The following is an 18,362-nucleotide window of genomic DNA, read 5'->3' on the forward strand; positions in this document are numbered from 1 at the left end:
CTTTGTCCATGTAGCACGACAGTGACAGCAACTCGAGTGCATCACTGCCCCACCACATCAGCAGCAGCAGCAGCAGCAACAACAATAGCAGTGGCAACAGGGCACGCCACATTGCTGCTGCAAGTGCAAGAGCAACACCAGCAGCGGCCACACCCGCCAACTCCCTTGAACTCTACAAGCTGCTGACCCAGCGGGCAGCCAAAATGACATCGATGGACTCGATGGCCGCCCAGCTGGCGCAATTCTCACTGCTGGCCGACTTCAATCTGATCAACTCGCTGGCCAGCCAACAGCAGCAGCAGCAGCAGCAACAGATCGCTAGTGCGGTAACGCCAACTACCTCAGAAGTATCTGCAGCCGCAATCAGTCCCGCACTCAAAGATACACCCAGTCCCAGTGTGGATGCACCGCTCGATCTTAGCAGCAAACCATCGCCGAACTCATCGATTAGCGGCGATGTGAAGTCCGTCAGGTGAGTGCCGAATTGGGGTTACCCCTTCCGTTTGGTTAATTTGTGGGCGGGGGATTGGCAGCATATAAATACCTATGTGTAAGCATGTATTCAATATAAATCTGGCAATCTGCGCAAACGCCAAAAAAAAAATTAAAAAACCCCCAGAACAGTACATACAAAAAAAGGAATTTCATGTAATACCCAAAAGAGAAAAAAGGTGGAAATTATGCAATTGGGTTGGGCGGTAATCGAATGTGCAATACTCTTTTTCACAGGCTAGTGTTATGTATCATAACATATATGATATGATATGATATGATATATGATTATATATATAATTTTAATGTTTTTCTAGAGTCTAAATTTTCCTTTTTTCTCAACATCATCTTTCGCTAAGCAATAGATATTCTTGTGCCCTTTAAAATGAATCAGAAATATGAAATTACCTCAAAATTATCGTAGGGTATAGTGTTCACCAAAAAAAAAAAACCGGAAAAAAACACCGAATCGTGTGCCAGACAATACATGAGATAATTGCACTTTGGGCGCTGCCCTGCCGCCTCTGACACTGCACTTACTGTAGCATACTTAACGGGGCAGCCCCACTCACACAACCGCACACCGACTCACACACACACAGGCGCAAATGGCGATGCTGTGGCAGCTGAAGCTTTATTGTTGTGAGCCTATGTACAAAAAATTGTGCAATTATACCACTGCCCATGCGTGTGTGTTTGTGTGTGAGTGTGGTTTATGAAACGATGCCGAAAATTACACATACGCCCCGTTGCAGCCACGCTTAATTACCAGCGTAAGGCAGGTGGGCTGCATAAATTTGCATAAAATCTCCAAAAATAAAAAAAATAAAAAGAGTAAGATTATATACGTTGGGAGAAAGAAGAATGCTGGATTTATGTATTCCGCTTTGTGTGGCTGCATCTTAACTCCTTCCTTCGGCTACGCAATCTTTTTTTTTTCAATTCGCTTTTTCGTTTTTTTTTTTTTTTGCTACCTGCCATATTTTTAATTACTCTAAAATGTTGAGCAGCACCTTTTATTATTACTTTCGGCTTAGGTGTATAGGTGTAGGTGTGCACTTCAGACGACAGAGCGTGTGCATAATTTCGCAGCACTTCCCAGCAATTTTTGTCATTACTTTTTTCGGTGGCATTTTTCGTTGTTTGCGGTTCTGGTTATGGTTTTCGCCTGGCTTTGGCTGGTTCGGTTCATTCTCCTCGCTGCTCCTGCTGATGCACCGGCGACTGTGGCAACGATGGCGGCTGCCACTTGAGCCGCAAAGCACGAGTCCTCGTCTATTGTCTAAAGCATGGCCAAGTGTTTGTTAGCAGCCGCCATCGTCGCCATGCACCATCTCGTACACCTATTTTAATTGTCACACAAAAAAAAGAAAAAAGAAAACACACAAAAACCCTAAGAAGGATGTGTCAAAAAATGTACAAAAAACCATGAATACTCGAGGGGGTTAGGGGATGTGTAAAACAGGAGCGATAGGAACTTGGCAAGTCAGATGTAACCAAGGAAAAGCAACGGAGAAAAGTTGGGAAACTCCAAGCGAAAAGCTTCCGACTCGTAGGAGATTTTTCCAACAAGTTATCAACCATTTTTTAATTATTTTTTTAGAATTAATCGTATATAAAAAGTCATAGGTAGGCTCTTTAGGGATTTGAGGACTTTATTGATTCTCACTAATTCGCTTTGTAGTAGATGCCATTAGAAGGCGATCGAACAAAGTGTTCATCAATGGAGGCCAAGCAGATGACCGCGAGCCACGCCACCCCCACCATCCCAGAAATCATCCACTCCACCCCCAGCCAACCACCCACTCAGACCATCAAACCACTTGAAGCACAAAAGCCACTGACGCTGCAATTTTTGGAGTTTTTCCTTTTTTCGTCAAGCGTTTATTATTACAGATTTTTTTCCGGCTGCTGACGCTGAGGATGATGAGACGGCGTCGCTCCTCGAAGCAACAGAAGCTGCAGCTGAGGCAGCGACGTCGACGTCGCCCAGCGCAGCAGACAAAAATGAGTGCATCATATCGATCGCTTTTTTTTGCAAGCTGCGTTTTACTTTCTCTATGTGTGTGTGTGTGTGTGTGTTCAATGTGTGTGTGTCAGCACTGGAAAGATGCATAGTTGAGAAAATAATTACTCAATTAAGCAGGTTACATTCATGAAATATCTATCAAAACCATATAATCCTAAAATATCTCAATGTAGTCAAAATATCAGAACATTGTAGATTGAAGATCAAAATCATTTTAGTTAACAAAAAAAGAGTATAATAACAAAACTAAATATTTATACAGGCAATAAAATATTGACACGGTTAAATGTCTAGTAACGAAAACAAAGAAACTAAAAACTTTAACAAACATTTGCTCAAATTTTTCTCTCTGTGTATGAGTGCCAGTGTTTTTCGTACTTTTTGGTCTTTCTTCTTTGCTACTTTTTTCTATGCACTTTCGGCGGTTTATAGATGGGGGCATTGGGCGCAGGAGGGGGGTGGGCGGTTAGCGGGGATTGTCGCTGGGTATATATTCATTATTTTTCGTTTACGAAAAATTCTCCCCACGCACACACCGAAATACCGAAAAAAAAGTACCCGAGAGAGATTGCGAACGTAATAACTGGCAAAGAGTGACGACGCCGACGACGAAGCTGACGCCAGCAGCGCAGTCGGCTGCATTTGGCCCCAAAAAATACACACAGCAATAAAAAGTGCAAAAAAAAAAACGAGCGATATATATAAGGTACAACAACAGCAACAAAAGGTTAATGCGTGCACTGGCCATTGCGATTGTTATTGTTGCAGGGCAGCAATTTTTTAACGCTTTCATGGATCTCTCTCGGTTTCATTATTTTATTTTCCCTGCCCTTTTCCATCACCACTCTCATTTACCCATTTTTTGCCATATTTTTTGTCATTTCAATAAGTGTTGGATGGTGCTGCCAATGGGGAATGCTCGATCGTTCTACACCCATTAACTATAAACACACTTCACCCTACAAGCCTAAAGATCATGCCATACAAATGTAATAATAGTGATATTATATCAAAACAAGATAGCACTCATAGCTTTTGTTTCTAATACAAAAAACTTAAGTAGAACACAGATACAAAACTTTATAATTGTTTTAGATATAGGGTATTCTAAATCCCTATCATTTTGTTAGCCAGCATGCACATTTCAAGTTGATTAATAGTTACGTATTTGTTTTGGCTAAACAGGGTATTACAAGGTCCTTTAAACCCTCATTTTTTTACCCGCCTGATTGGCGTCATATGCGTGAGTGAGCGGGATAGAAGCAAAAACGAAGTAAGTGCATACAAAAATGCAGCTGCAGCGACGTCGACATCAGCGTCGGAAAAAAATGAGTGCATATCTTCCGAAAAAATGCAACTGCAATGAATGTGTATTTGTGTGCGTATGTATGGGGCTCGACTCTTGTATGGGTTGATGTATGCACACGTGTGTGTGTGTGAGTGTGTATGTGTGTTTGGGAGGGGGGTGGATGGTGTAGGCTTGGAAGGAGGGGGTGGTGGGCTTGCTGCGCACGCATCAAGTGTAGGCGCTGTGGGGCGGACTGCATTGGCAACAAAAACAAACATGCAATTGCATTCATACCCACACACACACACACACACTCGTGCACTTAATGCATTTTTAACAAAATTGCATTCGACGTTGTCAACACACACACACATACATACTCGTTTCGTGCACAAAAAAAATGCCAGCTTGGAACGGGGGACAGTTGACGGCATTGTGCGCCCGTTGGAGCCAGCGGCTTCCTGCTTTCCCGCCCCCAACACCACCCGTCACTCTCTCTTCCTCCGCCGCCCACTAACCATTAACCCCACATTCCATTGCCCCAGCGAAATGATTCCCCCCCCCCTTTTCACCTACGTCCCTGGCACATTTTTCGCGGCCACCAAACACGCAACCAAATCGAGAGACTCAAAAACATTAAAAACGACTGAAAAACGCCAAAAATTCAATTTGCAATATGGCAAAAATTTATAATAAAAATATAAAACGGCAAAATAAGATATGGGTTAACATTGATTTAACAAAAAGTGTTGCATAGTTTTTGGCGCAATCCCATTTCAGAAAACAATGAAATTCCTTTTGGATTTTCAACACAAAAATCAGTGAATATTTTGTATTAAAGTAATACATTTCTTATATATACATTTCAGTTGACATAATTTATATTTGAAACCGACACCTGCCTTTTATTTTTCGACTCAATTTCAACTGACAATGAGCTTGACCAGTGCCTTGGAATCACACCGCAATTAACGTGTTTTCACAATTACCTAGCCAAATATAATCCTTGTTAAAGCCGGACAAAAAAGGACTCTCTTTGCCGAATAAACCGAAAGTTATAGCCAACGTGTGCGGGGGTTTGTGTTAAGTGGACGGGTGCTTTTTATGTTAACTTATGTACATATGGCCGAAAACCAACAAAAGGTGTGGGATGAACCGACAAAAATGCAATATGCGCATAACAACAACGGCGAAAAAAAAATGCATTTCAGTTGCGTCAAAATTGCAGCAACAACAAATGCGAAAAAAAGAGCGGCACACACGCACACACACACAATAAAAAAAAATCAACCCTTTTGCTGGCGCTGCCACAAATTAAAACAAAATGTCAGAAAAATTGCAACGCCAACGGAAAAGAGGCAACAAAAAAGTGCATGGCAAATGGGGTTTGGGGATCCCCGCTTTTTTGCTGCATTTTTTTTCGGGTGCAAATGAATGCTCTCCACATGCGTGTGCAGCACACGGCAAGAACAACAAAGGCGGCAACAAATGCATGCATGTTGTACAACAAATGCAGCTGCAACTGCAGCAGCAGCAACGTCGACGTCCGACGGCGACTGCGACGTCGACTGCGGCAGCGACGGCTGTTGCATTGGCAAATTGCAATTGAAGTGCAGCCAAAAGGTAAACGACACCAACGAAAAAATCCAAACGACATTGAAATGACATTTTTCATTTATTTTTCGCGCGCGCCATCCTTTTTGCGTTCTTGTGGGGGAATCCCCACGCCCCTTTTTTTTTGGTTGTGCGCAATTATGCAAATTTTTTTCGCCTTTCCTCTTCTCTTTTATTTTTTTTTTTTTTGGTAAATTATTTTGTATATGCAAAATGAGCAAAAATGCGAAAAACTGTCGCCATTAATGATGATGCCACCGCCCACAGCCCAATCCACTTACGGTCAGCCGCCCCCTTTTAACCCGCCCCTGACCCGCCCACTTTCCATCAGCCCCCAGCCCCCTACATCTTCTTACCCAAAAAAAAAACCAACAGCTATCATACAGTTTAACATTCACTGCCACCTGCTGCCGCTTTTCTTCTGCTTCTCTAGCCTGCATTTCTCTTCTTCTCTGGTTCTGTTTTTTTTTTTTTTTTTTGTGTGTTGTCTGCACAATTTTCAGACATTTTCCAGACGCGCAAGGACTCCGAAACAAATGGGCGTAGGGCCGAGAGGGGGGTTGGCGTTGGAAAAAAGTGAAAAAAAAGTTGCTATGACTTTGCCATCAACTTTTGCCAGGGCCGCCTCCTGTTGTGCCACAGCCCTCAGCGAAGGGCGCCAAAGAAGCTGTGCGTTCTACCACCGCCCATACCGCCCTCTTTTTGCATTCCCAACACCCCTGCCACACCCCTTGCCCTGTCGGTGCAATGTCCCCAGCCGCCCACGAAAAAAAAATAGGGAAGGCAAGAAAGGGTCTCGAGCTCGTCTCGTTTCTGGTTGCGCATAAAGAAAAGAAATATTTCGTGCAGCTACGCCACTCGCAAAAAATTACAGCTTGCTTCAGAAGAACCAAAATATACACTGTCCTTTTTTTATTATTTTTTTTAATTTATCAATTTTAATTCTTAGAACATCCTATGGCTTGTTTAAAGTAGAAAGTTATTTTTATATTCTTAAAATATCATTTATTATAATAATTATAATTATTATAATCACAAAAATTAATAAAAAAAAAAACTCATTAAGTTCATTAAATATAATCAACCCTATAGTAAAAAATAATATTTAATAATAGATAGTTTCAGCATATGATTTTTTCTGAAACTATTTGTAAATATAAATTGTTTGGTATTCTAAATCCTGAAAGTTCATGCTACACACATAGTTCCAATAGTTCAAAAACATAATAAAAAGGAGTAGAAACGCTTTACTAGTATATGTACCTTAATTTTCGCGCAGTGCATCCTTGTTGTTGCTGCTGTCGGAAAACAAAAGTTGCCTCTTCCTGATGAGTTAGTGGGAGCAGAAGGAAATGCGCTTGGACTCACGCTCGCGTTGGTATTAAGTGAAAAATGTTTACGCTTTTTTCTTTTTCGGGAGAATGTCTCCTTTCGGGTGATTTTTTTTTTTTTTGTTTTTTTTGGTATTCGTCTAATGAACTTCAAAAACATATTTGGTCCCAAACTCCAGCCCCCACCGATCGCCACTCCGCCGACTTGTCATCTTTTGTCTTTTCCCAAAAAAAAAGGAAATAAATGGCCACCGAAATGGGGGAATAAAAAAAAAGAAGAAAAGATTGTACAGCATCCTTGGCTTTGCCTTTGACACCAGTGTCGTCTTTTCCTCCTCGCCTGCTGCAGACATTTAAGAAGCACTCATTGTCAGTCCTCTCGAGTGCCCGTGTATCTGTGTTCGTAAGGATGTGTGTGTGTGGGTGCCGAAAAAAGGAGTGCTTTCTACTAAGCCAAAATGGGAAGTGGCTGTCAAGTTCTTTGATGGTGCTGCCAAAAAATATTACCCTCGAATCCCGAAACCCACTGACGAAAATTGCCGGGAGATAAAAAGTTGATTGACTTGCTGACTTTTTGGCGGGCGAGTTTGGGTGGTTCTATGTGCAAGGTGGCTTCGTCGTATATTTTAGGGGAAATCCGAAACGAATTGACAGAAATATACAATCTTATCACAACACCTGAGTGAGTGGTTGTAAAGCAGAATATGACTTTTACGAACTCGCAATAAACCAATCATCATGAGCTTTAACAGATATTACGAAATATAACCAGTGTAGGTTTATTATTTACCTATATATACAGGTATACATTAGACTTTTAGAAGTTTGTGCTCCTTAAAAACTTTTGGATTGTCACTATAAACTTAATTTGTTTCCGTTATCCCTTGCAGAGCCTGTGCCACGCCCACGCCGTCGGGAAGAAGGGCGTACAGTGAAGAGGATCTGAGCCGGGCCCTACAGGATGTGGTGGCCAACAAGCTAGATGCCCGGAAATCGGCTAGCCAGCACCATGAGCAGCGCTCCATTCTGGACAACCGGCTGTTCAAGATGAAACACCATGACCAGGAGCAGGATCATGATGGCGACGAGCTCGAGGACTCCAACGATGATGCTGAGGCGGAAGTGGACAGCAATGCGTCGACACCGGTGTATCCGGCAGAGTTTGCAAGGGCACAACTGCGCAAACTGAGCCACCTGTCCGAGCACAATGGCAGCGATCTGGGCGAGGATGTGGATCGTGGATCGCCGAAAATGGGGCGACATCCGGCCTGTGGCAATGCCAGTGCCAATCAGGGCGCACCGCCATCCATTCCGCTGGATGCCAATGTCCTGCTGCACACTCTGATGCTGGCTGCTGGGATTGGTGCAATGCCGAAGCTGGATGAAACGCAAACGGTGGGCGACTTTATCAAGGGTCTGCTGGTGGCCAACAGTGGTGGCATAATGAACGAGGGACTGCTAAATCTGCTGTCCGCCAGTCAGGAGAACAGCAATGGCAATGCCTCGCTGCTGCTGCAACAGCAACAGCATCAGCAACACCATCAGCAACACCATCAGCAGCAGCAGCAGCAGCAACATGTCGCCGCCTACCGGCATCGCCTGCCCAAGTCGGAGACTCCGGAAACGAACTCCTCGTTGGATCCGAACGATGCCAGCGAGGATCCCATACTGAAGATTCCGTCCTTCAAGGTCAGCGGTCCGGCCAGCAGCAGCAGCCTGTCGCCGGGCGGACTGGTTGGTGGTCACCACCATCCGCTGAACAACAACAACAGCCTCAGCATCAGCAACAACAGCAACCACAGCAGCAACAGCCATCGGAACGGCAGCAATCGCAGCCCGCATTCCGCATCGCCCATGCTGGCCGCGGCCGTGGCCCAAGGTGGCTACTCCGCCGGCAACAGTTTGCTGACCTCATCCTCGTCTAGCATACAGAAGATGATGGCCAGCAATATCCAGCGCCAGATCAACGAACAGAGTGGCCAGGAGAGTCTCAGGAACGGAAATGTTAGCGATTGCAGCAGCAACAATGGCGGCTCCTCCTCGCTGGGATACAAGAAGCCGAGCATTTCGGTGGCCAAGATCATTGGCGGAACGGACACCTCACGGTTCGGAGCCTCGCCCAATCTGCTGTCCCAACAGCACCATTCGGCTCACCACCTGACCCACCAGCAACAGCAGCAACAGCTGAGCGCCCAGGAGGCATTGGGCAAGGGAACGCGACCAAAGAGGGGCAAGTATCGCAACTATGACCGCGACAGTTTGGTGGAGGCGGTCAAGGCGGTGCAGAGAGGTGAAATGTCGGTTCATCGAGCGGGTAGCTACTACGGCGTACCGCATTCCACGCTGGAGTACAAGGTCAAGGAACGTCACCTGATGCGACCGCGCAAGCGAGAGCCCAAGCCGCAGCCCGATCTCGTCGGCCTGACCGGACCAGCCAACAAGCTGCAGCTGGACAAACTGAAGGCGGGACCACATGGTGGCTCCAAGCTGAGCAATGCCCTCAAGAACCAAAACAATCAGGCGGCTGCGGCGGCGGCGGCGGCAGCAGCAGCAGCGGCCGCTGCCACGCCCAACGGCCTGAAACTGCCCCTTTTCGAGGCGGGTCCACAGGCGTTATCCTTTCAGCCGAACATGTTCTGGCCCCAGACGAACGCCACGAATGCCTACGGCCTGGACTTCAATCGCATCACGGAGGCGATGCGGAATCCCCAGGCCTCCAATCACCACGGCCTGATGAAGAGTGCCCAGGACATGGTGGAGAACGTGTACGATGGCATCATCAGGAAGACGCTGCAGGCGAGCGAGGGCAATGGCAGTGCGGCGGGTAATGGCAGCAACGGTAGCAATGGCAACGGGCATGGGCACGGGCATGGCCATGGACACGCCCTGCTCGATCAGCTGCTGGTGAAGAAGACCCCCTTGCCGTTCACCAACCATCGGAACAATGACTACGCCGCCACCTGTTCGAGTGCCAGCGGGGAGAGCGTAAAGCGGTCGGGCAGTCCCATGGGCAACTATGCAGACATCAAGCGGGAGCGCCTGAGCGCCGACAGCGGCGGCAGCAGCGATGAGGAGCACTCGGCCAGCCACATCAACAACAACAACAGCGATTTGGCGCACAACAAGAACAAGAGCGGCGGCGGCGGCGGCGGCGGCGGCAATGGCCAGACCAATGGGAACGGCAGGAGCAGCCGGATGACGTCGCGGGATGATTCCGAAACGGATGCCAGCAGCTTGAAGAGCGGCGAAAGTGGCGGCCAGCAAAACCACAAAATGATGGATCTCAATGGCGGCAGCAGCAGCAGCAGTCACATCAAGTGCGAATCGGAGGCGGCCACCGGACATCACAGTCCTGGACACCACACCACGTCCATACTGCACGAGAAGCTGGCCCAGATCAAGGCCGAGCAAGTGGACCAGGCGGATCAGTTATAGGAGCAGCCGATGGCCGCGAATCCAGCGTTCGCCTGGCCACCGCTGGCCGCCCACTACTACAGCTTCTAGGCGGAGGGAGGGGGAACACCAAATTAAGCCACGTTTTTTGATAGTACCATACAAATCACTAAATAGAATTATATATATATATATATATATATATATACATATATAATAATTTATGCCAGCCAGCTGACCGATGTGCGTGGTAAATGTGCGCTAGCTCTTAGTTAAATGTGTAATCAACTGCATAGGGGAAAAACAAAACCACAGGAAATCATAAACAACAACAAACAAACAAAAAAAACAAAAATAACAAGAACCGCAAGCAAAGAAACATACATTTGTGCCCCGGAGTGTACGATGTATATTTTTGTTTCGTTTTGACAATCGACAAATAGGCATTCTCTTGTACAAACTTTCTTAAAAGCTAACAACAAAACAAATCTAAAACCTTAAGACCAAAAAAAACAAAAAATGAAAAAAAACGAATACTGAGCAAAAACCAAGAACCATTTTCATTTTGCATTTCGTTTCGAACCGCATTTTTGTGTTGAGCATATTTTTTACTGAACAGTAAATGAAACAGTCCAATGGGAAAATATATGTATAGCAGAAATATATAGCACTTACAAGCCAACAACTTAATCGACTTCTGTTTTGGTCAGGTTTCTGGACCTTGAGCTGCGATTTTCGCACATTCCATAAGATACTCTTATGTTCCATATAATTGTAGTTTTCATACGCAAATTTCTAGAGCAGTTAGAGCCGCAGCTCAGACAGGGCCAAAACCAAAAAAAAAATGACCAGGCAGTTGTCCTCGACATAGACACAATGAGTATAGCCAACAACAGCAACTACAACAACAACAATAACTACAGCAAAGAGACCATAACAACAACAACAACAACAGTAACAACCATAACAAGCAACAACAACAGCAATATCCGATCAATAACAACAACCAGCAAAACAAGCAATAATAATACAAGACTCTACAATACAAAGAAATGAAACAATGAAATAGCAAAATTCAAAAATTCAAAAATATAAACCGAAAAACAACAATCAAAAAACCAAAACAAAATTATCCACAAAAATTCAACATTTTTTATGATTTCAAAAGAAGAAAATACAAAACGGAAATCAATAAACAAAGCTGCCTTCACATTTACAAATTAAATAAATTAGTAAGCAAAGCGAGACAAAGCACACAAAATAATAATTCAAATGAAACGCAAACGCAGAGTAAAAAGCAAAAAAATCAAACAATTTCCGAAATATCAGTCCCAAATTACATTTTTATTTTGAAAAATTCCAAAACCTAAGAATACAAAATATTACACCCCAAAACATTCAAAATTATTTTCATTCGAAAAAAAATTTCACACATATTCAAATAAAGTAATCAAAATTAAAGTGTTTCGGTGTTAAAAATAAAAAATAAAAGAAAAAATTACAAAAATATATATATCTGTGTTTAGGCTTTAAAACGGAAATTTGAAAACAAAATTTCAAGATTTCGGCTTAAAAGTAAAAAGAGAGACAAAAAGAAAAACAAAACAAATTTTGAGAACACACATTTCATGTACAGTCGCCTAACCACCAAAAGTAAGAAAGCATAAATATATAAAGACTTTATATTACTATATACCATATGATATATATTTGTATATTTATGTATGTGTGTGTCTTCATCACTACGCGTATACCTCAAACCAAACACATGATCATTTTGAGCAACTAAATATATTTAAATGTACTTATACACTCTACACACTCTTTTACAGGAGAGCAAAACATATTTACACAGTTAAACCCCCCCCAATCCAAAACTTTGGCCCTCCTTTCGACGTATCTACATTTCGTTTGACTTTGAAATTCTATCTATGGGTAAACAACTACTAACTAAATGTCTGCGTAAATGAAAATAGATGAAAAATTATATAAATGTACCTAAAAACATATTTTGTGTGCTAGCTAGTAAGTGTCAAAAGAAAAACAAAAAAACCATACAAAAACGATATACAATATATTTAAATGATTATGAGATGGTGAAAATTGTCGGAAATATTTGAAAATATTTAGCGAATTATAATACAAGAAACAGTCAAAGGTATGGCAAGGAAAATTGTGGAAAATAGCAAGCGAAATGCGTTTAATAATTATATTGAAATCATTTAAAGGCATTTAATATATTTATCATTTCCACGATGCGATTGATAAAAAAGTATTTATTGGCTAATCTCCCAAATTACATTTGATGTGCATAAATGTTGTGGTTTAGAATCAAAATCAAAGGTAACAAAATTAAAAGTTAAGGCTTAAAAATGTAAAAAAAAAAAAATTTAATACAATTATGAATTTTGGTATAATAGCGGAGAGTTCTGCGAACCTAAAGAAATTCAAAATGTTTATTATATGAAAAATGGAAAAATGGAAGGGAAAATAGGCGAGAGTAGATAAAGAATGGATGGAAATAAATCAAAAAGTATTTATTGCTAATTTAATTATATTTGAAGTATACATACATATTTATTATATACATACATATATATTAGACACACTATCTGTGATTAATAATCCAAAATTTTGAAGAGCATTTTCTGAAATAACGTTGGCTAAGCATATGCGAAAAGACAAAACCAATGGATAAAGTAACACACACCCATGTAAAGAAATTGTAGACAGATCGGATAAAACGAAACTAAACCAAGCACAAGCTAATGGCCCAAATGCAGTTGGCCCCGAAAATCGAGCGCTGCATTTGGCCAAGAGAATTTCTTAAGCTACGGCACACATCACTGAAAACAAAAACTGAAAACTGAATACTGAATACTGAGAATAGGAAACAGTAAGCAGAAGACAAGATCGATGGTACTGTTCAGAACATATATAGTTGTATATATTTTGGAATAATGTTTACCAGTTCAAGTCAAAATTAAAAGGAAAAAAAAATGCAGTCTTTTATAATGCAAAATTATACAAAGAAAAATTACAATTTCGCAACGCTAAAAAATGAAAAACGAAAATATTGATGTAAAAAGAATGAAAATCAAACTTAAAATAATAAACAAGATAAAGTGCAATTATACGGTTTAAATAAGCAAATTTAAGAAACAAACGTTATAAACAAAAACACAAACATGTTAAAACAATGAAAATATTTCGAAGCAAGTTTAGCTACAAATTCCAAGGCAACTGATAATGACAAGAACCATTTACAAGAAAACCCAAGACAGCAAAGTACAGTGCGTTTCATAACCCGCAATACGGGCAATCGAATACTACCATTCCATTGCCCATGGAGAACTGAAACGCACTTTGGCCCTACTTCATATTGATAGGGTAATCGGATCCAAAATCTGTAAACCAAATTTTGGGATCAGCGATTAAAACCTTAACGGAAGTTCATAACTGCAGAAAAAAAAAGTCGAAAGTCGAAATGTCAACCTAGTGGTAGTTCGAAACACAAAAACAAAATAAACCAATCGAGTGTAATTGAGTGACAGCTTGAGAATGTTGAATTGTATAGAATTTTTGCTTGTGCACCTGGTCGAGGGGGGCGTGGTTGCGCCCCCTTTTTGGTTTCTAGGTGAACAGGCGAAAACGCTCAGGTACGTGTTTTATTTTTCGGAGAGAAACAAGATTGATTACCCATACATTACTTATTCTTTGTTTTACTACAACATAATAGTTAATATTTGTATAAAAAAAAAAGACGACGATGGCGAGAAGGGAAAACCAGCTAAAAAAATTGATATATTCATAATATAGAATTGTTTTAAATGGTTTGAGAGCGAAAAATATTGAGGGTTTCTAGCGTGCTTCATGAAATTGCTCATATTTGTGTATAAAACCTTATTTGTTCAATGCGAATCAAAATTTGCTGAATATAAGTGCATATATATATAATTAGAGTTTATTTTTCGGTTTAGTTAAGCGCATAAAATGATTACGATTTAAATAATTATTATTAGTTATGACCTAATAGTAGGCAAATCAAAATTTCTTCACATAAAACAATCAACTTCTACTTTCAAATAATTTCTAGACGTATGTAACTATAGTTATTATTCTATTATTATACGGACTAAAACTATTTAGCGCGTTGTTAGACTCGATTTATGGTTTGTACATATTAGACAACATTTTTATGGTATTCTCCTCTTTTTTTATTATTACTAGCATTATTACTCCCTATTTTAATTGACTTCTTAAATGGGCAACATCATTTTGAACTATAGTGCAATTGTTTCAAACAAAACCAAGCAACCAACAACAAATATATTAACATTAAAGATTAATATAATTTACAAGCTTTCTTTGCCGATGCCAAGAAGGATGAATAACGCATATGTCTACCGTATGGATCGAAAATCAAAAATCATTTTAAGTGCACATAACTCTTTAAAATAGCAATTAGACTACGCCTAGGTTTTTTCATTATTATGCGCACGCTTCAGTCCAAAAAAAAAAAATTGAAATTCTTCACATTCTCATTCACATGCTCAGTTCGAGACATCACAATCACAAACCAGAAAAAGAAAACTCAAAACTTTTCACCTAAGTTCAACTTGAGCGACCGCAACAACTCAAGATCAGCAAAGATCACAAGCGAAAATTGCTAAGAAACAATAGCCCAGACGTGATAACAACCACAAAATAGCCACAACAATAGCCCAAAAATAATTGAAACAAAAATTGATTAAAAGCCAAAAAAAAAAAAATAAAAAAGCAAATAATAAGAACTTAATTACATGAAACTAATTAAATACAAAACGTGGACATAAGAGATGTCCAAAAGCTCAGATAAAATCCAAGCAGCCTAAAGTCGATTGTACTTTTCTTTTTTCTATCCACAAATACAACCAACAACAACCAACAACAACAACAACAACAGCAGCAACCACAATTTAAATAAACAATAGTACTACTCTAACTACAGAACTTAAATAGCCACAAGTAAATAGAAATAGCCACAGCAATTAACTTTAAACAAGATGCCCAAACACAGACACACACAGAAACGTTTCTTCAAAACAGATTTGTACTCTTAGCCACATAACCGATACGATACAATAGCCACTTAATTAGGATCGATCATAGCCAAGCAATAGAATCAGATATCAGATACAAAACTCAGAACCGGAAACAGGAAATCGTCAATCGCGAATCGGAAAAAAGAAGCAGCACCAAATCGAACTGCAAAGGCAAAACCCCAGTATATTAATAATGGGAAGAAAAACATAATGAATAAAACCAATTTTTATTTCAATTATTAACTTATAAACACAACAACAACAACCACAGCTCCACACAGTTACAGTTACAACAAGAACAACAACAATAGCCCTAGAAAATAATATTCATAATTAATCAATCAATCAATCCGTAAAACCAACAACTTCAATAGTTATAAGCAATTGGCGTCAAAAAAAAAAGCGAAAACAACCAAAATCTTAGCCAGGCAAAAGTTTTGAGCATATTTTTCATTATTTTTACAACAAACAAACAAACTGATGTAAGTACAATTCATAAAATTAGACTTTCGGTAAACTATAATAAAGAAAATAGAGCAGAAAATAACATTTTTTTTTTGCATTACATAATTGCTACAAAATTCAAAAACAAAGAACGATTTTTTAGTGGAAAACAAAAGCCAATAAGCAAATAAAAAGAATTCGCATTATTATTAGCAATAGCCCATAAGTACAGCAAAGTGTATTAGCAATAAAGCTAAAAAAAAAACACAAAAGCAGAGATTTTAAAAAGAAACATAAAAGTGAAGAAAAACTTAAAACTGCAAGAAAAATGTGAAACCAATTTGTTCTGCGTTGAAAAAGAAATCCAAAATAAATATGTTTTATTTGATAAGTAATTTATAAACATATTACAATTTCGCTTAATTTGATTAAATGTAATAAATACATTGTAAACCTTAAATTAATATTTACAACAGCAAAATTTCTGTTTAGTAAGGCGTGCATAATTGTTATTATATTTACACAGACACACATAACTAAGTTTAAGTTTATAATTTTCGTTATCTTTATTATTTACTTATTATGTTTTAAACGCAAAAACAAACCAGATATATACAATATATTTACGAATTAAAACGTTTATTAATAAAATGGAAAATATTTTAGTTAAACCATTCGTTTATCGTTTGCATTTATCATCAGCACAGGAGGCTCTCCGTTCACACACATTGCAGAATATAAGAAAAATCGAATATGAATATTAAATTAAGCACCGTCTAACAATTGCAACAAGATACTTAATACCATTATACGCAATAGTTATAATTGACAGATGACACGAAATATGAATAAACTGAACAATAGCCCAAAGTAAATATTGGCCATGGTAGCAGGTGGATAAAAACCCTAAGCCCTTCTAACGTGGCCAATATTTGCTCCATTTTCACATGCAAGAGATGAGCAACAACAACAACAACAACAACAATATCAATTGGCACTCAACAGATGCAATTCCCAACAACAACAACAACAACCATAACAACAACAACAATAAAAGGCAATTGAAACTTTAGTTTCGGTTAATTGAGTTTGATTTTTAGTTCAGTTCTTTAGTTGATTCTCACCACTTTCAAAAATATGTTTCGGCTCCAACCCACTTAAAAATTTTGAAATTTTCCGAACAAAAATCAAAAATGGCACCAACTACACAGACGAGCCAAAGGAATCGTACATCTAAACTCAACACAGCTTCAGGGACCAACTAAAAGGAGAAATGATTTAAACTTAAATTAATGAAATTACTAATGAAATCAATGGTAAATCAATACTAAAATGTAAACACACAAGCACACACGACGTGTGGCGTTGAAAACTAAAGCTAAATCAAGTTTTAAGGCATATCTTGAAGACGAGACGAAAAATCAAGTTAAAAATTGCGAACAAAAATTGTGAAAAACTATTGCAAAATTATGCAGACCCGGAAAATCGTATGTGTGTACATAAATGAAGGAGCAACCCTTTTGGTAATCTATATACATATATTATATACATTTAGCGTGTCAAAAAGTAAACCTAAACTTTAGATTCTAAAGCAACAAAAAAAATATCTAAATGCAGTGAAAACTTCAGGCCATGCAAACTTTGGATAAATTCTGATTAAAATTATATTTGTAAGTCAAAATCAAATGTATACGATATGAGAGGAAATTAACAAACTAAAACTGGATTAAGTGTAAAAAGAACATACATATTTCGATGGCAAGCAAAAAAAAAAAAAAATTGATTGAAAATGGAGAAAACCCCAATTTACATAGAACTAATTATTATTTCGCTTTGGCGTTGACCTTTTGTGTATATAAAAAAAAGCGAATGCCAAGTGGGATTCTCAACAAATCGAATATCAAATGAAAAAAAAAAACAAACAAACCAAATAAGGTAAATTCAAATTAGCAAAATTTTTGTCAACCAAAAAATGACCTAGTAAATGCTAAATTCAAATTTATAGTACATATTTGTGTATGGTATGAGTGTATTGCATAAGTTCGATGTGGGTGTATAACAATTATTATTAACATTATGCTTATCCCTTTCGTTTCCACGTTATGTACATTTTGTTCGCAAGACAAACGAATAAAAAAAAAACGATCAACAAATTTGAAGCCAATAATAATGAACAAATAAGAACATGTGCTGAACTGCTGAATTCCAATTGAATTGCAACCAGAGTAAGGAGATACATTACATTAACCGAAGCAAAAACATTGTAAAAAAGCATAAAAACCAACCGAAATCAGTTGAGAAGAACGTCAAGGAAACGGGCAAAAATTGCTTAAGAAATGGATGAGATTTGTGTATATGTGAACAGAATGAGCAAAAATAGAGGGTATACGTTAGCTGTCGGAGAGCAAACTAAAAAAATTAACAACTTGCCGATGGGACAGTCGGAAAACAAGGCCCAAAAACAAAACTATTAACTTGTAATGATGTGAACTTGGAGCATACTCTCAGTATTTTTATGAATACTGTCAATAAAACATTAATTAAAGATTAACAACGTCTTTTCATTGCCATCGGGGTTAAGTGGATAAAGCTTAATTTTGAAATTAAAATTCCAGCTTAGGTAAGTATTAAAAAATCTTGTCTAATAGCGAAAAATGTATGCATTTCATTTGCTGTCAAATTCCAAA

General features: G+C 39.3%; 1 protein-coding gene across 3 annotated transcripts in view; it reads left to right on the forward strand.

The window, feature by feature from the left end:
- Nucleotides 1-18,224, forward strand: part of Eip93F (Ecdysone-induced protein 93F) — a 65,426-nt gene extending 47,202 nt beyond the window's left edge. For 2 of the 3 annotated variants that reach the window (NM_143745.3, NM_001275888.1), the window contains exons 5-6: nt 15-472; nt 7,645-18,224. In NM_143745.3, coding sequence (NP_652002.2) covers nt 15-472; nt 7,645-10,189 — 3,003 coding nt within the window. In that variant the 3' untranslated portion in view covers nt 10,190-18,224. The remainder of the gene's footprint in view (nt 1-14; nt 473-7,644) is intronic. The other variant, NM_001104395.2, reaches the window with a different exon arrangement.
- The last annotated feature ends 138 nt before the right edge of the window (nt 18,225-18,362 follow it).

Source organism: Drosophila melanogaster, chromosome 3R, assembly GCF_000001215.4.
Source record: "Drosophila melanogaster chromosome 3R".
In the NCBI taxonomy this organism is placed as follows: Eukaryota; Metazoa; Arthropoda; class Insecta; order Diptera; family Drosophilidae; genus Drosophila; species Drosophila melanogaster.